Raw genomic sequence first — 27,604 nt, 5'->3', positions numbered from 1 at the left:
TCCATCCATCCATCCATCCATCTTCTTACAGTCTGCCTTTCTTCTAGCTCGCTGCCTTTTTATGCACACACTGATTTCCCTTTTCTGCTCTGTGGTTGACTGAGCACGAGAAACACTCTGGAAACCCTGCTTGGCTAAGCCCTTCCTGGGCACCCGGAACACCGGCCGCGAAGGTGGTGAAACGGGAGGAACTCTAACACCCTGCGGTGGCGCCCAGCCAGCATAATTTTTGGCCCGAGCTGCTTCTCGTACTCGGGAAACTTTGCCCCTCAGAGACAGCCAGGCGTGGAGGTCGGCCCGTGGGACGGACACGCCGCCCATGCTCTCCGCTGCCAGAAGGGCTCTCCAGCTCCTCTCCAGCCCCATCGCGGGACCAAGGATGGGCGACTCGGCTTCGAAGGTCATCAGCGTGCAAGAAGCCTTGCCCGGCCGCCCGGAGCCGATCCCCGTGGCAGGTAAGACGGCACGAGCGCTGGGCATGCGCGCCGAGCCTGCGCACTGCGCCCTCCCGGAGGAAGCCGCGCGGGGCCTCGGGCGGGTCCCAGGTCGGGGTCTGCGCGTGCGTGCAGCGGCAGCCACCCCCCTCTCCCCCGCCCCGCTTCCTCCCTCCCACGTTCGGGAGGGGTGGGCACTCAGCGGGGGCAGTCTCCTGTCTCAGTGCTTCTCTTTGTTTGAGTCTCTTAGGACAAAACAGGGCGCTCTGAAAGAATCTAGCGTCGGGATCTGGCCCAGCTGGGCTGCAGGCTTGCAGCTCCGCATTTAGAGCTAGGAAGGGTGCAGTGAGCCCTGCCTCAGACTCCTTTCTCACCTAGGCCCCTAGGAGAGTCAGCCTGTTGCCTGTTCCCTGTTCCCAGGAAGGGCTCGAGGGAGACCTAATGATGCGAACTTGTGGTTTGAAGTGGGATTTTAGGCCAGAGCTGGTTGCCCGAACCCTCGCCAGTTTCTAGTTATTTCAGGGGCCTGCTGGGGTTTCTCGGTTTGCAGGAACAACTTGTTCTATGGATGAGGCCTCCTGGAGGTGTCTGTGCGCATACACTTATGCCCCAGGTGCACTTGGGACCTTCAGCTGATGACGCGTGGGACTCAGTTTTCTCCTTGTACCACTGAGGACCCTGCATTGAATTCAGATTGTGGGGCTGGTTGGTAAGCGCCTTTACCTGCTAAGCCTTGTTAGCTCTATTGTGTTTCTGGCCTCCACTCCTGGGGTATTCATCCTTGACAGGTTCTCACTGGCCCGGGTATAGAATCCAAATGTCCCATTTGGAAAGGGACCCTAATATTTGAGAGAGAGTGGAGACACGTAGATTTATTTGGTAAGCTAGCAAAACCAGATGGTGGCCTGGTAAACTGTCTTAACCCAGCACAGGTTTTTCAGGGTCCCTTTATCTTCAGGCAGAGAGGGTCCAAGAGAAGGGTTTAGGTTAGGAAATAACAGATCACTGTAGGCTTCTAGGCATCTCTCTGGTGGTTTGGAGTGGGGCGTCATAAATCTGGTGGCCGGTGATCTGTTCACCCGGCACGTAATCACAAGGCCACTGGATGCTCCTGTAGACAGTGAAAATATCTTATCTTGATCTCTTCAGACTTGAATGGGGAAGGGAGAGGCTAGGAGATTTTGCTAAACCATTAACCTTGTGCTCCTCAGTTCAGACAAACATTTCTTAAGTACCCACGCAAAGTAGAAATGTGGTTGGATACAACGCGGAGGATGTGAGGCTGAGTTTTCTTTGAAGCCATAAACACAGCGACTGTCACAGCCTGCCTATCTCAGGGGTTATCTGCAGCAAAGATGGGAAGAGACTTCTAATATGTTACGCAGCTGCACAGCCTCCAAAATTAGTGATTTTTAAAGTAAAAAAAAAGGGGGGGGGGAGCATGGGCAGCCATCTTGTGTTGTGTCTCCCACCCATATGGCAGGCTGGAGGGTCTCTGGTGGGGAGGGGTCTAAAGTAAGTAACTGAAAGCAAGACAGACTAGAGAATTTGTTTAGGTTTGCCTTCGGTTCTAGCAACAGTGTGCCTTACTGTTGTTATGCCCAGATCTCGGGACCCCCCCCCCCCCAAAAAGACCACCACGGAGACCGAATCCCATATGTAAAAGCCAAGAGCCTTTATTTTCAAGCTCGGAGCTTGGTCTCTCTTTGTGACTCAGCAGTGAGAGCAGAGAGCCTGGAGCACAGGCAGGGTGGGGTTTTTATCATAGCAGAGGTTGAGGTGAGGGGTTTCCAGGGTTCAGAACCCTGATTGGCTGACATTTGTCTAGGGGTATAGGGAATGTTTGGAATGTCAGGTACTTCCCCTTAGATGCAGGCCCTTCCTGGGTGGGGTCAGCGTATGTTTTTTCCTGGGTCCAGGTGTTACCTGCCAGGAACCGTTAGTGTCTGGGCCTCTAAGCCTGTCATGGCAGCTGTTTTGCCCATCTCCTTCCCTGCCCCCCACCCCCCCATAACTATATCTAGTGAGTTTTGGTGAGCATGTCTTTGAAAGTTATAGACTTCATATTCCTAGTTCAAAAGTTATTCTTCTACATTGCATCTTCAGCCCGCCTCATGTCTCTATATCATCCATCTAAGTCTGTTGTTAACTGTCGCAGATTGTCTCAAAAGCTCTGTGGCCAATGTGCCCCCCTTTAGAGGACAAGGTCTCTCTGTTAGGGTTGCTTTGCCTAGTCCCAGGTGTGTACGATCATCCAGTGCTTGGGGAGCTAACCTTATCATCTCAGCTCCAGTCCTTCCTTCTTTGTGTCCTGGAAGACTGTTGAACCCTTTTATCAGCTGCAGCCTAGTGGTAGATTTACATTTTGCGAGAAAGTAAGATTCGAACCTTCAAGCCTTTTAAATGTTTCATTTATCTGGGTCACTTCGAATGGATGGGAACATGAGCAGACTGGCTTGGGTAACTGGTTGTTGTCTATATGGTACTGTGTCAGACTGATAAGGCAGTTGATTAGAGATGGACAAATGGAGGAGGAAGAATCAGAAGCTCTTGGGTACCTACAGGAAGGTGGTAAACGGTGAAAGTGACATCTCAGGTCAGTGGGGAAAACGGTGTTGGGACAGCTAGGGAGACTTGGGGGTTAGACTGATGCTATTTCTGGCCGTCACATCTTAAAAAAAGAAAAGTTAAATCCCAAGCATATGTGATGGTGATAGCCCACACTTATTGATGTATTACACACCAGGCACCATGGGGAACTACATTGATACATTTAATTTTCACAATAAAGTGATGATGCATTAACCATCATTATCCCCATTATGGATGTGGAAACAGGCTAGGGAGGTCAGATAACTTATTCAAGGTCATACAGTGGGGCTGGTATCTGCACTATGTGCTAGAGTTTCTGACACAACCACTCTTTTCCCATGCATGCATGCATGTGTGCATGCATGTGTATACGCTAGTTTTGATATAGTTTTAATGTCCGTCTCAGGTTGGTCTTGAATTCATTGCGTGACCCACCCACATTGTCTTTGAACTCTCAGCGATCTTGCTGCTGCAGTCTCCTGAGTGCTGGGATTACCAGTATAGAACACCATGCTTGCTCTCTTCAGTTAAGAGCAAAAAATGAAATAATGAGTGTGAGAAAAGGAGCACTTCTTTATAATTGTGTGAGGAAGGCATTTGTACTCACAGCTAGAAAATCAAGAAACTCACAACTAGATCACATTACAAGTCTGTGTGGGGCCCAAGAGATGGCTTGGTAGTTAAGAGCGCTTGCTGCTCTTCCAGAGGACCTGGGCTCAGTTCCATTTGTAACTCCAATTCCAAGGGATCCAACACCCTCTTTTGGCCTCTGGGGGCACTGCACACACAGTATACAGACTTACACGCAGACAAAACACCCATACACATTAAATAATTTTTTTTAAAGTCTTTTGTGTGACAAAAATCATGGAAGCAAAGTCAGAAGACAACCTGGGGTACAGCACCATGTCCCGAAAGGCAGCCTGGGGTATAGCACCATGTACTGAAAGGCAAGGACTAATTTCCCCAATAGAGCAGAACCTTCTAGAAGTTTGTAAGAAAAATGTCAGGAGTGATTAAAAATCAGGTAGAGGTTTTGAACAATTTGCCCCCAAGGAAGTATAGTCGGTTCTTAAACACATAAAAAGATGCCCAAGTTCACTCAGTGAGGAAAATGCAAATACCAGTTTTCATTTTTCAGATTGGCAAAGATCCAGAAACAGTGATCCATTCTGTCCGAGAGAGAGAGAGAGAGAGAGAGAGAGAGAGAGAGAGAGAGAGAGAGAGAGAGAGAGAGAGGCACTCTTGTGTGTTGTTAGAGGGTATCAAGCCGGCTCCACTCTTACGGAAGGCAACTTGGCTGCATCTACCAAAAATTTAAATGCACATTTACCTTCCATCTCAGGAATTCAATTTCTGGGAATTTGCCTTCCAGATTCTCTCTCTCTCTCCCTCCCTCCCTCCCTCCCTCCCTCCCTCCCTCCCTCTCTCTCTCTCTCTCTCTCTCTCACACACACACACACACACACACACACACACACACACACACACACACGCCAACTGAGGACTGCAGCAGGCTCTTCACTGGAGCTTCATCTGCAGGAGACCGAGACTGGAAGCGTCACAGGTGCCCATCAACAGGGACTAGTTACAGGAGCCATGGTGCAGCCTCAGGGATACAGCACGCAGGCCCAGAAGATGGGGCATCTCCAGGAATGGAGGGGTTGCCAAGATACAGTAGCTGCAGAGGCCAGGCCAGACCAGTGTGCTGACTTCTGTGTGGACAGGGAGCAAGCTAACAATCCATGTGCCTGAGGAAGCTTGGGAAGGACAGCGAAGAAAGGAAAGGCTGGGTTTGGGCTGTGCCCGGGAGATGAGGGTGGTTGGGCTATTTAGGGTTTATACTTTGTGTTGTTTTCAACAACTTTCTTTGTCTAATGTGGCTTTGTTGTTGAATTAAACAGCTACTTTGAAGATAGTCTCGGCTGTTTTCAGCCCAACCAGCCACCTTTCTGTCATCCTTTGTCATACTTCAACTTAAAAAAAAAATTGCTCTCTTTTTCTTGTCAAGTATACATATATATTTTCCCCCCAACTTGCTTTTGTAATCAAAATCTACATTTTGGCGTGATTTAAAAAAAAAATCTAAATTTAGAGAGTGAAATTGGAATAAGTTAATCCAAGTCATTTTACATTTCATAAATATTCATTTTTATTGAAGCGTCGATTGTGGTGGCATGATTTATACAAAGGAAGGGCCTTTGGGGACGGATTCCTTCCACCGTGGTGTAGAAGGCATTATGTGTTTCTTTTATGTGACGGGTGTACATAGATTTTTAAAAAAGAAAGCGATAGGAAGCTGTTCTCCTTTTAGAAAAAAAATTCCCTAGTGTGTGATTAATTTCTAAATTGTAGGACGCAGAACTGTTATTTTTCTTCCCGCATCCTGCCCAGAGCTCTTAGATTGTTTTATGCTTTCTTCCAGAACCTTCTGTTTCCCTGCCGCCCCCGCTGGGGAAAGGCATTTCCCACCTCCCACCTTCTGATCTTTACCTCCTCCCCAGCCTCTTTTCCCACCAGGCCCCCACGGAGCCCATCTTCTGCCTGACAGGATTCAGTGTTCCGCCTCTGCGGTCGCCCACGTGATCGTATCCTTGTGGATTACTACTCTGATCTTTTGATTTATTTCTTCATTAAATGCTTGCCTAGGTAAAGTGTTGTATTTCCCACTATTCCTTATTTTACTCTTTCTTCAAGATTTGCCTGGCTTGAATTCTGTTTCTCCTGTAAACCAGTCCTTCCTCCCCAGGGCCTAAGTGAAGGCTTTCAACTCCACCGGGCAGAGACCCTCCTGAGCTACTTCCGATTCCTCCCCATCGGCTCTCCGGTTGCTTCTTAGATGTTCTGCGGCCCAGTTACCAAATCTGTGCCTTCTCTCTCTGTGCGGTGACGAGCTGAGCTCCTGGGGAGAGAAGCCGTGTGTCACTCCTGGAGGGAGCCCTGTGTTCCCTGCTCGGATCTATTAGTGCATTACAAAGGAGGATGCCCACACCAAACATTCAGTAGTGGCTTACGGATGGATACTGGGCGGCGAATAGTTAACGTCTAAAACCAAATGCAGAAAAGGTGGCCTTTCCGTGTATCCATCATGTGAGCACTGGGATGCGGGGATGCCAACCCTTTGTCTGGGGAATGTGCTCTAAGTTGTCACCCCAGCACTGGTAGTGGATCTGAGCCAGTGTCTTTACACCTCCCCATGGTAAGCTTTACTTCTGGCCTGGATACAAGGTGAGCCCGCCATCTCTGAACCCCGAGCAGAGACTTTCTAGGCACCCACAGTGCGGGTATGTGTATACCAAGGGGTGAGCTCAGTACTATCAAGTGGGCCTGGACCTGCATCTCTACTTGGGGTGGAACAAGGGGACATGGTTGGAGAAGGGAGAGCGAGGACACCTGTAGCGACTTCTGGGAGCCTGGAAAGGTGAAGAGACAGTAGGCGAGGCATAGGTTTTGGGGAGTGAATGGATTGGATGCCAGGCCGCAGCAAGTGCAGGGTGGAGGCCTCTTTGCTGAGGTGTTCTCTGTTCTTGCCGCTCCATGGGTCCCAGGAGCTTCCAGTAGGTGATCCGCCCCTTTCCCGTGAAGAGCTCCTGTCTGTCTGGTCCTGCTACCCTGAGCTAATGGAGACCGTGGTTTCTCTGATGATGGCTGAAATACTGAGTTGTGCAGTTGAGGTGACCTTGGGCTGTCAGTGTGTGGTGAGGGTGAGGAGGGGCATTGTAAATCTTTTTGAAGATGCTCCTCTACCTTTTCCTCTCGTACGTTCCTTCTGGGTCAGAGACTCACAGTAACCCTGTGAGTGAATGCACAGCACTAGACAGCGAACCTGCTCGAGGGCAGGGGCTGTCTTCCTCCTTGGCCCTGGGACACTGCAGGACCAACTGCAATGTTGTTGAGTAACACGCCGTGTGGCCCAGGAAGAGTGTGAGACATAATAAACACATACATGAGCTGCAGCGTGGTGACTAGCAGGTAGTCACGAAACGCTACAGTGAAGGTTGGGGACGTGGCCCAGTGGGTGAGGCGCCTGCTACACAAGCATTGGGGCATGAGTTCGGATCCCCAGCACCAGTGTGAAAAGCTGGATGTGGCACTGCACACATGTAATCCCAGTACTGAGACGTACAGACAGGAGGGCTTGCTGGCCAGCCAGTCTAGCCAATCAGTGAACTCCATGTTTAGTGAGAAGCTCTGTTCCCCAAAATAAGATGGGGCTGATAGAGGAAGACCCCTAATGTTGTTTTCTGGTCCGTGTCGTCCCCCCCCCTGCATTCCGCCACACGCACACATCTGCAGCTGCACCTGCGCATACATGCTATGTGCTTGCACACTCACACCTGTCAGAATGAGCACTGTGGAAAACTGGACTGAAGCCGCCTGGACAGACAGGATGTTGAGTTGCTGGGTGTAGCTAGAGTTTTCCTGCCTTGCCCACAATCAGGACAAATCTCTGTCACCCGCCAGTCCCACAGCCGCTCCATGGTACTGGATTGTACTTCACATCTGAAAATATTACTGGCTATAAAGAATTTCTGTAGCTAGGTGGAAATATGCTAGGCAGGAATGGACCATACCACCTGCCCTGTGACACATGACAATTTACTGGCCTGCCACATCCCCTTCCCTAGCTCAGGGAATTAGCCCGGGATTGGCTTCATGGGACAGGCTGTTCCAGGCTGCTTTAGAGGTTGAGCACTGTGGGATTCCCAGTGAGCACAGGGTTGTCATCATACTGCAGTTCAGACATGTGTCCATCTCCTCGTCACGTTTCCATCTAAATGGTGGTAGCAGGTTGGGAGTGTGGCTGCATCATGCTTCCCTGTCCTCTGCTCTCTCTTCTCTCCGATGCCTGGCTTCTGCATGGCGCCCGCCACTCTCACCCTTGTGTGGTCCCTGGAGTCCACACAGATCGTTTGAATGCTCTGCTTTTCCATTTCCCACCATCCACAGCATGTGCAGGTCTTGCTGTGACAGGATGTGTGGGTGCTGCTGTGACCCCACGCTCAGTTCCAGAACCCGCTTTTCCTTTTCACAGGAGGGGTTGCGTGTCTAGCTTCCCCTTCTCACTGGCCCTTCTTCCAGTGTTTCTCTTTGTGGAAAAGGTAGACTTTCTGCCTTTGTTTGGCATTCAGCCTGAGATATATTTGTCCCTGTTTTCTGAACCCCCAGCCTGCTGACAGTGCCCCGATGGCACAGCCAGGTTTGATTCCAGCTACCGATTTAGCCAACGCTCTGTGCTAACACTCTTCCTGTTTGGTGAGATGTGTGCCGGTGTTGGCTCATGATATTTGGTATGGGGTCAGGTGAAGTCTTCTCTGTAAGCTGCGCCTGCTATGAAAGGTGACAAAGTTGTTACCAGCGTGAGGAAGACATGGGCCTTATATGTGACCCTATCGATCATTCCTTTCTTCTTTCCTCTTTCTATGTTTATTTAACTTTGGTGGGGGGCGAGCAGAGTCTTGCTCTGTTGCCTAGGCTGACCTCAGACTCACTGTGTAGCTCAGGCTAGTCTTGAACTCACAGTGATTCTCCTGCCTCAGCTTCCCCAGTGTTGGGATTATAGGCATGTCTGGCTTGGTTCCTTATATTTCTGTTGCCTTTGTGTTGGTATCTGGAGCTTCACAGTGGGGTTTGTTTCTAATCTTCTTCCTTTCTTGAATGAGTTTATTGAATCTACACTATATAATAGCAAAGGCTGACTGTAGTGAAGCTGGAGATGTCCTGATATTACATTTATGTAGATGAAGAATAAAACCGAGGAACAGAGACTGTCTCCTGGAATGCATATAAAAGGAATTTTTAACCATAGTGAAGTGATGTAAGTGTTGCATTAGCCTTTGTAAGTTTTTCATATTCTATTTTGGATTAAAAATATATGTACTGTTAGGTAGTTGATAGATTGCTTGGGTCAAATGCCTTGCTAACAGTTAAGAAAAACATTGTTCAAATGTTATTCTTTGGCCTACTGAAAAAAATGATGTTTGGAGAGGCCGTACCCAAAGGGAAGCCTCGTGGAAACAAAGTGTTTTGTGGGAATACACAGCCAAAGAAATGAAGCCTGAATTAAAAAATCTTGAGTATACTAAGAAGAAACTGGGTTCAATTTTGGGGAATGGCGCTGCCTGCTTGTCCAATGTCTTCCACAAACAAACAAACAAACAAACAAACAAGCCCCTGAGCCACTTGCAACCCAGGGTGTTGTGAATGTGGCCTGACATGTTTGTAGATGATGTACCACCATGTCAGAAGATTGGTGTGCTGGGAGACTGTAGCTGGCCTTGGTTTCTTTCTGCGGTCTTCTGCAGGAGGTTTGTGGTTTGCATGAGTCCTGTTTTGGCGTATGCTTTTTGTGTCGAGCCTAAGAACTCTGCCTTGTCTCGACCCTAAAGGTCTTCTGTGCGTTGTTTCTAGACTCTTTCTAGTTTTAATTCTATATTTAAGGCACGATACATTCTGACACGATTTTGTTTCAGGCTAGGGTGGAAGTTGGTACTTAGGTTGATATGTAAACTGGTTGTCAATCTCAGGTGAGGATCTCAGTTCCTTGGGACACAGCAAAGATCATCACCACGCCCATCGCCAGCAATATGTAGCTGAACACTGCCCTTTGCAAGTTATTATCAGGTTCACTAAGTAAAATACAGCAGTTAAGCTCTAGGTAGAATAATGCCCTAGTGCCCTAGAGCAGAGACATAGCAAGATCAGTTTCAGGACCATATGTATGTCTCATAGCCAGCAGATCTCCCCTGGCTGCCCACACAGGGCGATTTGTTTATGAACTTGATTTCATGCTGCAGTGAAAGGGCTGTGTCCCTTCCCGCTGGGTGATAGATAGTAGGGCTGGGCAGGTGTCATGGGATATACTCAAGCAAAACAAAAGCGCACACGCTGAGCTTGCAGCATGGGAAGCTGTGCCACATACGGCATAATCCTGGCACAGCTGTGTGGGTAGAAGGATTTCAGGCCCCAGGTTTGTCTTTAGGGGCCACCGTGGGGAGTCTGGCCGAGTGCGGGACACCGCCTTTCTTTCTTTTTTTTTTTTTTTTTTCGAGACAGGGTTTCTCTGTGTAGCTTTGCGCCTTTCCTGGAACTCACTTGGTAGCCCAGGCTGGCCTCGAACTCACAGAGATCCGCCTGCCTCTGCCTCCCGAGTGCTGGGATTAAAGGCGTGCGCCGCCACCACCGCCCGGCGACACCGCCTTTCTTAACAGTTGTCTGACCCACGGATGTTCAGGCGCTCGATCACTATTTGTTGAATGCGTCTGTTGATTTGTTTTAGTATTTGTTTCAAAAATCATGTTGCCTCTGGGCGTGGTGGCGCACGCCTGTAATCCTAGCATGCAGGAGGCAGGGGCAGGAGGATTGCAAGTTCAAGGCCAGCCTGGGCTCTATGGTGAGTTCTGGTCAGCCTGGGCTCCATAGCTAGATTCTATTTGAAAAAAATAAACAACCATCACAAACCACATGGCCATAGTTGTGAGGATCTGTTTGTTGGTTTTTATGCTTTCCCACTGATTTATAGGTCTCTGTCAGTGCCGACTGTCTCAGTTACTGTAATCATAAGGGGCCTTAATGCTGGGGAGAATAGCTTACCACTTAATTATATTTTGTTTCATATAAGGCCTACATTTTTCTGTATAAAATTTAGAGTCATCTTGTCCATGCCTAAGAAAATCTGTGCTAGGATTTTTATAGGAATTGCATTAAAACTAGAGATCAATTTGGAAAGAATTGATAACTTTGCCGTGTCTTCCGTCTAGGGCCACAGCTTGTCTCACATATATTCAGGTTTGGCTTAGTTTTTACTTTTTGTTATTTCCAGTGCATAGAGCTCAACATGTTTGTGAAGTTCAAACTTAAATTTTGCGTGTTCTTCAAAGTGTTTGTAAATGCTGATGAGTCTTTAATTTGGGTCTTCATGTGTTCATGTTAGCATATATATTACACATGAGTTTTTGAATGCTGGGTTTGGGGACACAGGGCCTTCAGCCTTGCTGGCTTCCCTTATTAACTCTAAGATTTAAAAAAAATTAAAAAACAACAACAACAACAAACTTCCTGGCATTTTCTATACAGATACCACATCATCTGGAAATACAGTTTTTTATCTGTGTGTCCTTTGTTATTTTTTTTTCTTGCCTTATTACAATGATGAAACTTCCAATACTGTGTGTTTCCCCAGTCTTAGAGCCAAGAGGTCAGGTCGTCCCTAAGGTGCCCAGGGAGTCCCACAGGGGCTCCAGGCTTTTGCAGTACTGATTTGCAGCCATTTTCTTCCGCCCACGTTCCTGGGGGTGCTTCGCCAGTGCATCTTCTTCCACCATCTTTTTATAAAGCAAGCTGTACTGAAATACATACATGCTCCTTTGCTTGTTTTTTTTTTTTTTTTTTTTTTTTTTATCGTCTATGCCTGTGTCTGAAGTCTAAGGACAGAACTGAGTAGCTGTGAGTGAGACCATTTGACTCTAAAAGCCTGAGCTGAGGCTTTTTAATCATCTGGGCTTCTGCAGCAAAGGACTTTCAAAGACCTTTACCGTTTTAGAAACGTGTTCTTCCAATTTCAACCCAACCCCCCCAACCCCCCCCCAACCCCCAACCCCCCCCCCCCCCCCCCCCCCCGTCTCTGCTGTCAGTCATCGACCATTGACTCCCTTGATGTTATTGACTCCCTTGATGTTATCTGGTCCATTCCATGTGGGTATGTTACATCACTAAGACCTGGGACCCAAGTCACTGGTAGGCTGTAGCCTCTAAGGAAAGCAGGGAGATGAATGGAGGTGCAGCGGCCTCCCAAAGCCCCTGCCACTCTGTATTTGCACTGCATGTTGGGTGGTTATGACCTAAAACCCTATACGAACACTGTGCCTGACTGTCACCCTAGAGAAGTTACTGGTGCCCAGCTCACTGTCTGTCCTTCCGCATTGCCGTCCTTCAGAGTGTTGGCGTACTGAAAAGACACACGACTCTGGTGACTGGAGAGGGTCCAGTGCCCCCCCCCCCCAGTTCTCCAGGCATGGATTTGTTAAATAGTATTTATTGTATCTTGTCTCCCCCGCCACTCCCCCACACCCCGCCTAAGGGAATGTTAGTTCGTTTAGCTTAGATGAATTTCTTGTCTGCCTGAAGACTGGGAAGTCTGGAAATGAGCGGAGATGCTTCAGTCACGGGAATATGAACCATAGCAGTTGGTGCTTCCTGGATGCTGATTGGCAGAGATAGTAAGTCTGGCATCTCCACACACACGCCACTGCTTGCTGGTCTGTTCTCCACACCTGTCTCCCTTCTCGACGACGCCCTGTCCTCATCTCTGATTCTCCCTCGACTCCGGTCTCTTCCTCCAGTGGGCCCCGTTGGATTCTCTTCCTATTTTCTCCACTGCCCGTTTCCCCTACAGCCCTGTTGTTTGAGATGTCCTCTGTTGTCTTACCTCAGCTTAGCTTTACAGCAGTGGCTTAGCTTGCACACACACACACACACACACACACACACACACACACACACACACACACGCGTCTTTACTTTTCTGAGTCTGGTGAGGCCTCACTTGTTTGGAGTTCTCTCATGCCTCTTCTTCGTCACATTGCACAGTACCTCCGAGTTCAACGAAAGCAAAAAATGACCACGCTCAGACTCCATGACGCTGTGTTTGGAAGTTGTTTGTTTAATAAAGTCCTTTTTTTGTGTGCACAGGTCAACAGATATTAGTATCAGTGAGTCACCACAAACAGGGTGCTCTGTTCCCAGGTAGCGCAAGTCATCCGTTTTTAGACATTTGATTCTAACTGCTTGCTGACTGGCTTCCCAAACTGTTATTTATAAGATCTCTGAGCTCTTACCCTCTATGTTACTATTTATGTTTAATATTTACGGAAGGGATGTCTTTCTACAAATATGGAGACATACTGGTAGGTGCAGGAAATTGCCCCCAGGAAGACTGCAGAAAGTAGCCTAAAAAAGATCAGCAGTTATGTGCGGTCTCCCCAAGGTTGTGTTAACATAAAGTAGACATTGTTTTATGATTGAGAATCAAGAGATGATTCTGTGATTTAACAAGTTCTGCACAGAACCTTTGCAAGCTTATCAGCACCCGAGTAACCGCCACAGAGACCACACGGCAATCGTCCCTGGATTTATTGCATTTGCTGGCTGCCTGAGTGCTGTTCAGAGGCTTCTCCCCAGGGCACCACTTTCCTCTCCTGACTCATTTCTGCTGCAGATGCAGCGTGTGATGCTGGGAAGGAGTACCTGCTCGTTACTGCTCTGCAGGACTTGTTATGACCACACGTAACGGTTGGTCCATGCAGACGGTGATACCCAGGAGTGAATTCCTTTTGTATCATGTGTGCACGGGTGTGTATGCATGTATGTGCACATGTATTTGGATGGCAGAAGATGACCTCCAGTGCCATTTCTCAGGTGCATCAACCTTTTTCTTTTTGTTTGAGACAGGGTCTCTTACTGTACTGGGGATTGCCAAGCAGTCTACAATAGCTGGCCAGCAAGCCCAGGGATCCAGCCATCTCTAGCCTCCATCTCTCTAGCACTGGGATTATGGTTATAAGCTTATCATCATATTTGGCCTTTTTTTAAAATATGGGTTTGGGGGATTGAACCCAGGTCCTCATGTTTGTGAGGCAAGCGCTTTACCGACCAGGCTCTCTCCCCAGCCCCAGAAGCGGGTGCTTTAGTGAGGGGCTGTTGGTCTAGTGGACAAGCAGGTGTTTGGCCTTCAGACGGTGTCAGAGCCGTTCCTCACCGCCCCATTAGCTTGGTGACCTTGGATGAGTCTGCCTCAGTTTATCCTTTCCTGAACGGGAGGCAGAGTCAACAGCTTCCTGTGGGTGTTTCTGGAGATGAGGCGAGAAAGAGCTCCGCACAGGGCCTGGCTTCCCTCAGGTGTTCAGATTCACCTAAGAACTACCTAGGACAACAGCTCACTCCCATGCTCCCATGCTGCTGCCTGCTTCTCACCTCCCCAGTCCCCGCCCCCCAGTGACCTTGACCTTGACCCAGCGTGAGGTACATACAGTGTGTGTTTCCTTACAGTTGCCTCCTTCCTGGCTATTATTTCAATTCCAGGGAGACCATGTAGATGAAAACAAAAATCAGGGTTTCTCCCTGAAAATTTAAAAGAGATCAACCTCCCACCCCGCTACCTTTCTCTTCCTGAATATCAGAAGGGCCATATTTTGGAGATTTTTAAAGACACCAAAGATTGCAGACTTTTAGTAACCACAAGCAACAGTGTAGGCTTACAGAGTTACTTTGAATTCAGGAAACTCAAAAACTCAGGTGAGTTTCGATTCCCTGCTGATGTTCCAAAGCAGAGACATCGCCAGAGGGCTGTTACATGGCAGCGCTGTTTTGGGGCACATGACATATTTCCTTGTACTTTTGAAAATCTCATGGGTATTTTAAGTTTAATCCATCTGATTTTGATCCAAATATAATTTACTCACAATAACAGGGAAACATTTGATACCAGAGAAGCCTGCTGGCATTCTTGAAGCTTCTCTCTGGGGAAATAAGAAAATCACATTTCTTCAAGAAGGAATCACAAGCCTCCAAAGTCTACTTTCTGCTTATTTAACAAAGCCTGAGTTAAATATCAAATCGAGCAGTTCCAGGCCAGTTATTTATTTATTTTCGAGTGGTTCTTTTCTAACCATGCAAAGGGCATTTTCCTTGAGGCTTTTTTTCTTCTCACCCTTCTCTTTCTGACAGTTTCTCTGCTGTAGTCCATTCCTCCCTGCCCCAACCCCAAACAATCATTTCAGATGATTTGAGGCAATAAAACCACTTTTGGTGTCTGTGGCTTAACAGTGTCTGTATTTAAGATGTTTCATATTGTCAGCAGCTTGGACATAACCGTGCAGTGTACTGCCTACTTTTAATTTTAAAGTACATTTTCTGAGAATTAGATGCTAGTCCTGCCCAAGTGTTCAGAAATTAACGAGAGGGGATTTAGGGCAAGGTACAGTCAGACTTTGTACTCTTGGGAGGCGTGACACCATGGGCTGTGCAGGGATGGCCCCCTGGGAACTGGGGGTAGGGCCCTGCTGTTCTGAGGTGCTGCTCCTGAGCACCCCAGTTCCTTCTGGGGCTTCTGATGTCTCCATTCTGCTTCCTTCTAGAATTCTGAGGATGTTCCCAGCTCTCCCTGCCTCAGAGGAGGCTTTGCCTGACTGGCTTGACCTTGTTCTTAAGGTCGTGGCTCACTGGCCAGAAGCCTGAGTGGGGAACTCACTCTTGCCCCGCGATCTCTTCTGCCCTCGGAATCGAGAAAGAGCTATCAATCTGTCAATCCTGTCCGTGTCCGGATTGCTGCCCAAGCAAATGGCAACTGGTCCTCCAGAGCCAACTGGGATCTGGTACCTGAATCCTTGCCTCACTCTTTTGCCTTCCTTTAGTTCAGGAAACAAATCATAGGCAGACACACTTCTCAAGATGGCATCCCCCAGGAGACAGAGTACGCAGCCTGGGGGTGGACTGACTAACATCAGGCCCGCTTGTCAGGCCAGCTGCCCCGGCAATTTGTAGAACATTGAGCAGGCTGGTCTGGGTTGCATGGTCTGAAAAGTGGGGTTAGTAGTATTTTTTATGAGACCTGGGGTGACAGCTTATTTGGAAAAGCATTTGCCTCAGAAGTGTGAGGACCCGAGTTCAGCTTCCTCAGAGCCCCCGTAAAAAGCCAAGCGAGTCAATGAAAATCCTGGCAATACTGAGATTGGAGATGGAGACAGGAAGTGCTCACTGGCCAGCTAGCCTGACTCCAAGCTGATGAGACAGCCCATGTCAAATAAAGGTGCCTAAGGAAATGTTATGGGATATCCACCAGAGAAGACCACTTGGACATGGGTTTAAGCCAATAGAAAGTCTTTATTAGCCACCAGGTGATGGCACTGGGTGTTCAGGATCCCAGTGTAGCCCCAAGCCTTTCTCAGGGAGAGCTTTTAAGCACAAAACCACACCCTGGGTTGATACACCTCAGTTAACAAGAACTACAGAAGCCAAAAAGCAAGGCTAGTGCATTTAGAGACTTTCCCAGAACTATGGGCTTTGATGGATTAGGTCTTTGTTTTTTATCTTGGCAGATGGTGCTATCTATGTGCTAAGTTTTATGGACTAAATGGTACTTCCATCATGGAGTCAGTTGTGCTAAGGTCTGGGGTCCTATAACAGAATGAAACCCAAGGCTGTGCTCTGGCTTTCATGTGGATGTATACATACATATATGCATGTACCCCCCCCACCACCAGTATCTCCCCACACAAACCTGCAAACATAGGCATGTGCACACACATCTAGCTCAAACACACACACCCAGCATATACACATCTAGCACACATACACATGTACACACACACACAGCACACACAGCACACATATCCCTCGCACACCCCCAGCATGCACCCCCTCCAGCATACATGGCACACATACCCCTGGCATACCTCCCAGCACACTGACACATACACACACACATACACACATACACACACACCCCTGGCACACCTCTCAGCACACTGACACACACACACACATACATACATACACACACACACACACACACACACCCCTGGCACACCTCTCAGCACACTGACACACACATACACACACAGCACATATACCCTGGCACACCTCCCAGCACACTGACACACACACACACACACACACCCAACATGCACACATCCAGTGCACAGATAATATGTTTATGAGTTGGAGGTGTTATCAGAACGATGGACGTGCTAATGGAGAGCTTTGGAGTAGAGCATGATGCACGGTTGATGCTTGGCAAATTTCAGTTCCTGTTGCATTTGTTGCCTGTTTTTAGAGTTTACTATGGACTGGCCTCTCCTAGAGTGTGAGAGACACAGCATGGTACTGATGTCTTGAGGGTGAAGTATCACATGTCATTAGGGCACAGAGAGGAAAGCACCCCTTCCCAATCATCTTCAGCCCTTCTGACTCCATCAGAGTGAAGGAAGCTGCCCAGGGCTGGGCTGGTTAACCTTCTCTCCCAGGCTGGCCACCTTTCTGTAAAAGACAGGCCTTGAACTTACAGATAGCTCTCCACTTGGAGAATTTGATGACATCTTTGTTAAGGAATTTGCTATTTCTGGTTGATGTTGTGTGTTAAATATAAACATCTCTTTAAAAATTAATCAATGGTACAAAGAAGTGAGCTGAAAGGATTTTCTGTAAGCCGCTGTGATGGCTATTCTTGGTTGTCAACTTGACTACCTGTGGAAGCAACTATAAATAAACCCAAGTCACTGGGCACACCTGTGAGGGCTTTTTAGTTAACAGGATAATTTGAGGTACGAAGACCCACCTTGAATCCATATCACTTGAACTTGGAAGACTCACTTTAAATCCTATCAACTGAGATTGGAAGACTCATCTTCAATCTGGATCATTTGAGGTAGGAAGACCCTAAATCTGGGCCATATCTTCTCTTTCTTGTCAGCTTATGTAAAAGCTAAGGAAGAAAGACACTTTCTCTCTCCTCCTGCTGGCCCTCTCACTCTGCTGGCAAGTCCATTCCTTCACTGGCATTAGAGCCGACTCCTTTGGGATCCTAACATATACTGAAGACCAGCTGAGACCTCCAGTCTCGTGGGCTGAACTACTACTGGATTCTGGGGTTTTGTCTGACAGCTGGAATCAGAAGGCTTCACAGTCACCAGTAATTCATGTGCAAATGGGAAGGGAAGTGATCTATTTATGAGCGTGCACAGTCCAGCTGCTCAGTGTCCCACGCTGCACAGGGCACAGAGTCCTGTCTATGTGGGAGGCTGGGATGAAAAACAGTGGTAGCAGAGAATTAGAGGGCACAGAGGTTGGGGTTCAGGACTGAAGAAAGCTTGAGGAACTGCCAGGATGCTACGTTTGGAGAATGAGGTCTTCTGGGAAGAGAGGACATGGTCCACGAGAGGTGCTGGCTGTCAACGTTTTGACTTCATTAGTGCCTGGTAGCCAGGATAGGTGTTCTCCAAGGAGATGGATCCCTGAGAGTGGGCAGAGGAGCCCCGTGTGGATGGAGCTGGGAATGCTGGAATCAGCTGGAACCAAACTAAGAGGCTGGAACCACACCAGGAACTAGAGCTGCTGAGTGGATCCTGGGAGTAGCTGGTGTGTGGCAAGCCCTTTGTGTGACAGGCCAAAAGGGTCACCAGGGCTATTTCAAGGTGGCCAGTCATAGCACTTATAGACATTGAAGATGGATGGAACATTTTTAAAGTGGCAAGATAGAAGCCACACACAAGACTTACCATGCATTGTTCAACTCATGGCTTTTAGCTCACCCCACAATTTGTGTAGCTCTGACTCCAAACTGATCCGTGACCACTTATTCTTCCTTCTGTCCTGATCCTGGCAACCATGAAGCTTTTCCTCTGTCTACAGATTTGCCCGTTGTGGACTTTTCATATAAACAGAGCAGTAAAATATGTGCACCTTCATTCCTGGCTTCTTTGGCTCTGCCTCACTACCATGTCTCATCCATGTAGTAGAGTGTATCAGGGCCTCATTCCTTTTCATTGCCGAGTAATATTCCATCATGTGTTTATATTATACTTGGTTAGCTTATGGCTTCTTGAGTTGTCCTTACTCTGGCTGAGGTGAATCATGCTGCTCTAAACATCTGTGTACAAGTTTTTGTGCAGATGAGCTTTAAAGTTCTCTTGAGGCACTATCTGGAGTGGATTGGCTGGCTCCAAAGAAACTCTATGTTTCATTTTTTAAAGACTTTTTTTTCTCCCATCTCTCTCTCTCTCTCTCTCTCTCTCTCTCTCTCTCTCTCTCTCTCTCTCTCTCTCTCTCTCTCTCTCTGCCCATGGAGGCCAGAAGAGGGCATCTGAGCCCTCAGAGCTGGAGTTAGAGGTAGTTGGGAGGCACCAAAGTGGATTGAGTGGGAAACAGAACTCAGGTCCTCTGCAAGAGCAATGAGTTCTCAAGGACCAAGCCCTCTCTCCAGCCCCTTCATGTAGGATCTTAAGACTGAAAAACAAAATAAAGCAATAAACCTATATTCTGAATAACTGACCTTTATCAGACACGTGGTTTGCAAATGTGTCCCTGTTCTGTAGGTTATTTCACTTCCATTACAGAAAAATTTTTTTTTCTTCCTTTCTCCTCCTCCTCTCTCCTCTTCCTCTGCCCCCTTCTCCCCTTCTATCCCTCCCTCTCCCCCTTCTTTCTCTTTCTCTTTCTCTTTCCCCAGTCCTTCTCTCCCCCTTCTCCTTTCTTGGGGTGTTTTTTTGTGATATCATACTTCTGAAACAATTACCGTCAAAGTCCCAGAAATGTGTACCCCTGTTTTCCTCTAACGTTCTGGGGTTGTTTTGAGTAAGCTGTCACATGTGGCGTGAGGTCAGAGTCCAGCTTCATTCTTTCTCATGGGGAGATCCAGTTGTCCCAGCTGCAGGTGTGACGCGACCACCCTGTTTCCGGTTCCGTTTTCCTTTGAAACTTGTTTAAAGTCAGTTGACCATAGCCGTGTAACTCCTAGTTTATTCTCTGGATCTCAGCGGTCCTCTGTGTGCTAGCGCCACACTGCCTGGGTTGCTGTAACATGGCGCCGAGTTTTGAAATTGGAAATGTGAGGCCTACACTTTAGCTTCCTCATTTTAAAGATGATTTTCGGATGTGCTGGGTCTTTGCATTTCCATATTATTTTTAGGATCAACCTGCCAGTTTCTGCGCAGAAGTCACCTGGGATTTCTGACCGATTTTCCACTGGTTTGTGTCCCTCGGCGTGGAGAGCACTGTGGCCTCCACAGGGTTAATTCTCAGCTCGTGTACATGACAGGAGGTCTCTAATCACTTCTTCCAGTCGTGTCTGTGCTGTTCACCGCACAGGCCTTTGGTTACACTTACTCGTTTATTTGTTTTGTGCAGCTGGGGATAAAACCTGGCGCCTTGTGCATGCTTGCTGAGTGTGTGCCCTACTGCTGAGGTCACATCCCCAGCCCCACCCTTTAGTATTTTGTTTTTACTCTCTTGTAAGTATGATAGTCTTCTTAATTTCATTCTCAGATTGTTTACTGCTAATGTCTAGAAATGTAGCTGATGTCTGTGGGTTGTGGGCTGGTGTTTTATCTGAACTCATTCCTTAGCGCCATACGTTGCTCTGTTAGATTTTCATGTTAGGTGTATGCACACACGCTTCCATATATAGACACCATAATCTGATATCTGTATGTAAGACCTGTCATCCACAGGTGGGCCGTTTTACTCTGCCTCACTTTTCTGCCCTGCCCACTGCATGCCATCAGTTGTGACGACAGCCCTTGCTCCACCGCGGTCCTTCAGTGGCTAGCCAAGTCCTCTTCTCCAACCAGCTGGCTCTATGCTCTTTTCCTTTTGAACTCACAAAGCCCGTTCTGTAAATGCTTTTCTGTGCCTGCAGAGGTGATCACGTGGCTTCTTTTCTTTATTCTGCCAACGTGATGTGTTGTGTTGACCGCTTCCTGGTGTTAAACAGGCTGTGTGTTCCCAGGGTATAATGCACTTGGTCAAGGTTGGCAATCCTTTGTGTATATTGCTGGATTCAGGTAGGATCTCACTAGTATTTGGTTCAGAAAATTTCCATTTATATTTATAAGAGATATTGGTCTGTGGGGTTTTTTTTGTTTGTTTGTTTTTGTTTTTGTTTTTCGAGACAGGGTTTCTCTGTGTAGTTTCGGTGCCTGTCCTGGATCTCACTCTGTAGACCAGGCTGGCCTCGAACTCACAGAGATCCGCCTGGCTCTGCCTCCCGAGTGCTGGGATTAAAGGCGTGCGCCACCACCGCCCAGCTCTGTGGTGTTATTTTTAATTTTATTATTTTTTTGAAATTGTCATAAAAGTATAATTATGGAGGACAAGATGAGTTTTGAAATAGCGTTCATTCTGTGCAGTGGCCTCGCCAAACTAATTAGCATACATATCACCTCACTTGCTTATTGTGTGGGTGGTAGAAATGCTGTGGAGCTACCTTTGGCTCTCTGCAAGCACAGTGCGTTGTTCAGAACTGCGGCTGGGGTGTGGAGCAGGAGGACTCTCCAACTTCCTCTGCTGATTTAATTACATGGTTGTGTGCTTTGACAACCTTCCTTCATCCCTCCCTCTCTACCATCTCAGCCCCGGGAACCAAAGTACTCTCTGCTTTCATGTCCTTTGATGGGGCCCTCATTGAAGTGAGTGGCAGTTGTCCATCATTTTGTGTCTATTTTATTTCACTGGGTACCTTACAGGTTCATCCACTCTGTTACAGTCACAGGATTTTTCTCCTTTTTAAAGGCTTAATAGTCTTCCATCTTGAGTATATGTCTTATTTTCTTTATCTATTTCTTGATGGGCCCTCTTGATTTCATATATTGGCTAGTGTGAATATTGTTATAAACAAAACACAAGTACAACCATCTCTTCAACATGGTGCCACTAGATATTTACCCAGTGGAGGGGTTGCTGGATCATTGATTGCTCTATTTTTAATTTTTATTTTACCACTATGTAGAGCAGAATGTCCTCACTACCCCGATCCTCCTACCTTGCCTCCCATGTGCTGGGGTTGACGGGCGTGTGCCTCCACACCTGTATTTAATTATTGGAGGTGCAATATTGTTTTTGTAATTGTCTGGTGTTCCCTAGCATTTCCATGCTGATCATTCGCTCACCAACTCCTGGAGTGGCTCCTCTTTTAGACACTGGCCATCTGGCCAGTATCAGGTGGAGGTCGGCCCCATCCTCATGTCTGTCTGTTTTGATTTCTGTTCTCTTCCCTAGTCTTTGTCATTTCTTCTTTGGTGGTTACCATGGCTTGCATGTCCCCATAACATGCATTTTGGAACATAATTCTCACTGTGAAGTCTGAACGCAGGGATATAACTATGGGGGTTGAAAGTGGTGCTTTGGGAGTCATTCAGGTTAGACAAGGCCTCCAAGCAAAAAGAAGCTTCTCTGATGAGGGATGAGAGCCACACTAGTCTATGGGTATGCAGGTAAGTATTCAGAAGGCAGTTTGATACTATGCCAATGTAACATCATCATCATCAACATCATCATCATCATACTTTTCTCCTCGGGCCTAAGGCATCCCTAGCCATGGGTTCTTGGTCCAGTTTTCAATTCCAGGCATGAGTTCCCTTTGTTGAGTGGGACTTAATCCAATAACGAATTGATTGGTTGTTCCCATGGCATTCATGCCGCGGTTGCAGTGGTATGCATAGCTTGCTATGCTGGTCATTATTATAGTTCACAGGGTTTCACAGCTGGCGAGCCCTTGATGACTTTTCTTCCTCTGGCAGTCTGCACAGCTGGCAGGGAGCAAGCTTCTGTGTCAGTACCAGTGTGATTTCTCTATCTCGTGACCCTTGTCTATCGGCAAGTTCTTACGGACAACCAGCAGTTGACTCACTTCTTTCTAACCTCTGTGTTTTCTGGGGAATCCCGTTGTTTATTTATTTAGCGTCCCTTGTAACGACGGGTCACTCCTCTTGCTGCATTTAAGGTCCTCTTTGTCTTCGGTGGCCACAGTTTGGTTGTGAATTTAAGATCTGCCGAGATCCTGCCCTTGTGTCATTATCCCTGTTGGAAAGGGTAGCTATCGTGTGGCCTGGTTTCTTTAGTGCTTTAGCTGACCCCTCACAGCGTTTCTCTAGCACTGCCTTGATCTGTCAGCTTCATGACTTAGCAGTGTGTGGTTTGGGTTTTTTTTTAAAACCATCATCCACAGTTTCATAGAACTTCAGAGTCATGTTCTTGTGCTCTTTTCTCATAACTTGTCCCATCAGGAGACTTGCTGACTACCATCGTAGAGAGGTTTTGGGAAGACTTTCACTTTCCTTAGGTAAGTAACACATAGCCTTGTCTGTGATGATGACACATCCAGTTGGTGACCTGAAGATGAAAGGATATTTTAGGAGCCCAGAGGGAGAGTCACTCATGACTTTCTGGCCCTCCTTAGTAGATGAGAAAATCAGGCTTGACTGGATTAAGCAGGTTTGTGACCTTGAGGTTATCCTAACGAGAGAGCAATGGAGCCAAGGATGAGAACTCAGACTTCTTGACTCTTCCTATGAAAGCCTGCTCATTCCAGAGCACAGGTGTCCTGAGTCTCAGCTGTCGGTGTTATCCACCAGCCAAGCAAGATGCTGCTTTAACCAGGTAAAGGAGTGAAGTTCTGACTGGCTAGTTTGTTTCCCAAAGTGCACAGGCTACAGATTAAAATGAACCATGTGTGCTTATTCAGTTATATCACCATAAATTTAGAGAACAAGTGGTGACCGAGACTCGGGTGTGACAATACGGTCGTCTGTGTATACATATATAGTACCAATCACACTCATGTTTTTGTCTTCCTCTTTCCTTGATATTTCTGTTTTGAAAAGATTTACCCTTTTTTCTTCCTTTCCAGCATATTTTTGAGTAAGTACAGTTTACATACAGCTTCCTTAAAACTAAGAGTAAATGATCAATCAGAGCCATGTTCATTCTCCAGAGAATGAGGCATGACAGTTTAAATTTTAATCCCCATGTCTCTCTTTCTGTTCTCCCATGATTCTTTGCAGCAGGGCAAGGGGAAGCAAATGTTATAAAGAGAGTGCTCCTAAAGTTCCATACATCTCCCCTCACAGGGGAGCTCAGCTTTTTTGCAGGTTGAGCACATGTCGCATATGGACATGTCTAGAGAACAGATTTCCCCATCTCCAAGCAGCAAACACGTTAGCTCACCGCGGGGAACATGCTAGTGATTCTGGGAAAGGTAGGCCACCAGGAAATCCGTAAGGTGATTTGGCAGCAGCCTGTGCTGTCATGCCAGAATCTGGGTACTGCCCCACAGCTTCCTGTTTTCAGATGTATTAATTGATCTGCAAAGGACACCCTTTGGAGACAAGAATTCAGACAGACTGGCATAGGCTGGACGTCCGCCAAGACTGCTCGGAAGGTTGCCATACTGGGAGGGAAAGAGTGAGGGGGAGAGAGAGACAGAGAGAGAGAGAGAGAGAGAGGGAGAGAGAGAGAGGAGAGAGAGAGGAGAGAGAGAGGAGAGAGAGAGGAGAGAGAGAGGAGAGAGAGAGAGGGAGAGAAAGGAGAGAGAGAGTGGGGAGAGAGAGGAGAGAGAGATGAGAGGGAGAGAGAGAGAGAGGAGAGGGGGAGGGAAGAGAGGGGGGAGGGAGAGAGAGAAAGAGAGAGAGGGAGAGCAGAGGAAATTTTAAAAAGGCAAGACTTGGCAGAGCTCAGTCGCATCAGCCTCTTTTGTCTGTTTCTCGGCTTGAGCTTCAGAAAGAAAAACGTCCTGGGATACTCACAACTTTTTGGTTTTCAAACTTAGAAGGCTTTTGAAGTCTCTTGGGCCGTTTGAGAGTGTTGTTTCTTACTATGACATTTAGTCACCAGCATTTAGGAAAGAAAAAAAAAAAAGCCTGTTTCAAAAAAGGCATCCTCCCCAGTGTCCATACATTTGGGAAATAATGTATTTGATTTTATTTTTTTTTTTGCATGTATGATCATGAACATGAGAAACAGAATTACTGTAGAAGATGGCAAGGAGAGTGTCTAATTAGAAGGAATTGTAGTTTTCTACAGAATAAACATTGCTCATCAATACAAACCTGCTTTCAAATCAAATCAGACATCCTCGGAGTTATGTTCGGAATGGCAGCTTCTAGACTTAAATACTTTCATTTTACTTAATCCCCCCTCCCCCCATTTCTAGAGATTGAGTTTTCAAGGAGTTTTTCTAAGATTTTATGGCAACCTGGCCAGGGAGGGAGTCTGAGTCAAAGTTGTTTCATCCATGTGTTTGAGAAAACGGTCTCTTCAAGCCCCAGCTTTGATGTCTTCAGCTTCATGCCGTCCTAAACTACACCCCCAGCAATTAGTGACAATACCGAAGACCAGGAAGGCAAGCTGAAGACACCCGACTTCGCTTGAAGGGCAAACAGGAACTGTGAGCTTGGTCATTATTTTTTTTTTTTGTGTGTGTGTGGTGTGTGTGTGTCTGTCTGTGCATGCGCGCGCGCATGTACGCGTGTGCGTGTCTGTGTGTGCATGTCTGTGTGTGTGTGTGTTCTCGTGTGTGTCTTTCTTGAACCGTTTTGGGGAGGTGGGTGGGGAGGTGGGTGGGGAGGTGTCTGTGCAGGATGTTTGTGGTCGGTGAATTCGCGTGGAGGAAAGGAGCAAAGGTAATTTTTATGATGCTGGCAGAAATGGCTGGAGTGGTAGAGAATAGAAATGTAAACCTTTGGGGTAAGAAGCTGTGAGCTGTATATGAGATAGCCAGAGGGAATAAATTTCAGCAGTTTTGAGTTGACTAAGGTTTTATTCAACAATTCTGTATCTTATCTCTCTCAAAATGTTTTTTTTTAATGTAGCAAGTTGATCGATCTTCTTTTAAAATTCTACCCAGTGTTATCTAGATATATATACTTTTCTATCTAATTTCTTATTAATAAATACTTGCTATGAGGCCTGGTTGTGGTGGATTGTGTGAGAGTTTTGCTCTTAAACATCAGCGTTATAATAGGGGAGGCTCACAGGCAGGGACAGGTTTTTGTGGATCATCCTAATTGCCAGCAAGTATTCTATTTCTAAAAAAGAGAGTTGGAGCTGTGCGATTAGAGGACGAGCCCTGCTATCCTCACTTTCTTTTTACTCTGTGGCCTGAGAGGATACTGGAAATCAGCTATATTCGTATAAGTGCCGATCATTTGGGGCAGTCTCAAAGATGTTCTGAGACCCATGCTTTTGTTTTGCATTTGTAACCATCTATTTGTAATCCTCTGACAAAACCAAATTGTTCATTGTTTCCTGTCAATGCGCGCCTTCAACGATCGATTGTTGAGGATGGTTTTTATAAAAGTATAGAGGCACACCAGCCATTCTGGAAATGACATTTAGTGCGCAAATATGATTTTAAAGCACACAAGTGCAGGTGTGTGAAATTAAAAGCTAAAGTATTTTCTTCCACCTCTTAAAAGAAACAAACAAACTAACCGACATCTTGATGTTTAATAAAGCGAAATCGTACAGTATTTACGTGGGTTTCCAACACAACCACCTTTGTTATATAAGCTCTTTCATCTACTCTTTTCTAATACTCCTAAAATGGATGCTGAGCCAAGGGCAGAGTGATGGGCGCTGGAAAGGGGTGCTTACATGACCAGACACAGAACATTCAAGTCCACACTGAAGACCACAAGGAGTGAAAAGACAGTCCAGTGGATCAGCTCGGATCCCCCAGCTTGGATCCCCAGCTCGGATCCCCCAGCCATCCTCTTAGCTTCGCAGCCATTTAATATACCTTGTTGCCACTGTGGATTGCTAAGGGTGCAGCTTATTTGGTGTAAGAACATTTCCCCCCCTTTAAGTTAAGAGAATTATTATCTGCAAGTTTATTTCTTAGCTTCTTTGCAGCGAATTCAGTAAAAGAACAAACTTGATCCAAACTATTATAGGACCAATTATTTTGACCAAAATAATAAAAGTAAGCAAATTAAAAAACAAAGATGTTAGAATACACCTTAAGAAATACTAGTTTTTTGATAGTACTAAAACTGTATTTTATATTGTAACTGTGCTTCAGATTTGGTAAATATTAGTCGCTTTACCCAACAAAGTTTCTTACCAATACATTCTGTCTGGCCTACTTGCTAAGTATCCTAAAACGAAAAATGTTCCCTGTTAGCGTGTTTGCTGTTACCTGGGTATTAACAACTCCCCCTCAAGTAAGGTTTTCATATAGCTCTAGTTAAGAAATTGTATTGATAAAGTTTTCTATAACGAACAATTCAACTTAATATACGCTTCTTTTGATCCTTTAGACAACAAACACATCAGCATTTGTTAACTAGTTCTGTAACTTAGGAGCATCAATAGTTTAATTCTTAACATATCTAAAGACTGTGCCCTCCTTAGGCACACACACATCACATTTGAACTTGTATTCTATTTAATTAAGACAGAAATGGGTTAATATTTTATTGTTTCCCCATGACTCTTCTAAAGTTCCATTTCAGTGTAGATACCTAAATATCCAGGCACACTGTTCCATAATCGAATGCAAACCTCTCAGGGGGCTTTCATCCAGTATCTTATAATTATTCATTCATTCATTCAACAAATGTTTACTGAACACCCACTTATGTATGCTAATATTTTACCGATGGTAACCGGGAAGGAAGTATATTGGTGAATGGAAGAGAGAATAGATTTAAAACCAAGCTCAAAAGGCCTGGACAGAAAAGAGCAGCATTGTTATGGGATTTATTTCAATATATTAAAGGGTATTCACTTTTATTGTGCAATATTCTAGAGCCCTGTTCTAAAAATGAAATGGAGGTTTTCTCTAGTCTACCCAGTTTTAGAAGTATGGCTTTTGTCACATTTCCATGCCCAAAGCATCTCGATGGTTTGGGTCGTCTTACATAGGTGTGGGGCAAACGCTGCAGGGAATTAGATGGGAGGGTCAGGCCCACTGCTCACATGTTAGAGTCTACCAGTGTTACAACATGTTCACTGTGCTCTCAAAGACACAGCTTTCACACAGAACAAATAGTGGATGTTTACAACAGTCTTCTTTTGTTTGCTTTGTA

General features: G+C 46.5%; 1 protein-coding gene across 2 annotated transcripts in view; it reads left to right on the top strand.

The window, feature by feature from the left end:
• The first annotated feature begins 214 nt into the window (after positions 1 to 214).
• Positions 215 to 27,604, top strand: part of Msra (methionine sulfoxide reductase A) — a 333,253-nt gene continuing 305,863 nt past the window's right edge. Inside the window, exon 1 of one of the 2 annotated variants that reach the window (XM_006988796.4) lies at positions 215 to 455. In XM_006988796.4, coding sequence (XP_006988858.1) covers positions 320 to 455 — 136 coding nt within the window. In that variant the 5' untranslated portion in view covers positions 215 to 319. Of the gene's footprint in view, positions 456 to 21,752; positions 24,961 to 27,604 lie in introns of those variants that run through there. The other variant, XM_016007236.3, reaches the window with a different exon arrangement.

Source organism: Peromyscus maniculatus, chromosome 9 (assembly GCF_049852395.1).
Source record: "Peromyscus maniculatus bairdii isolate BWxNUB_F1_BW_parent chromosome 9, HU_Pman_BW_mat_3.1, whole genome shotgun sequence".
NCBI lineage: Eukaryota > Metazoa > Chordata > Mammalia > Rodentia > Cricetidae > Peromyscus > Peromyscus maniculatus.
The sequence above is the reverse complement of the archived record's forward strand: the minus strand, read 5'-3'. Positions and strand labels throughout refer to the sequence as shown.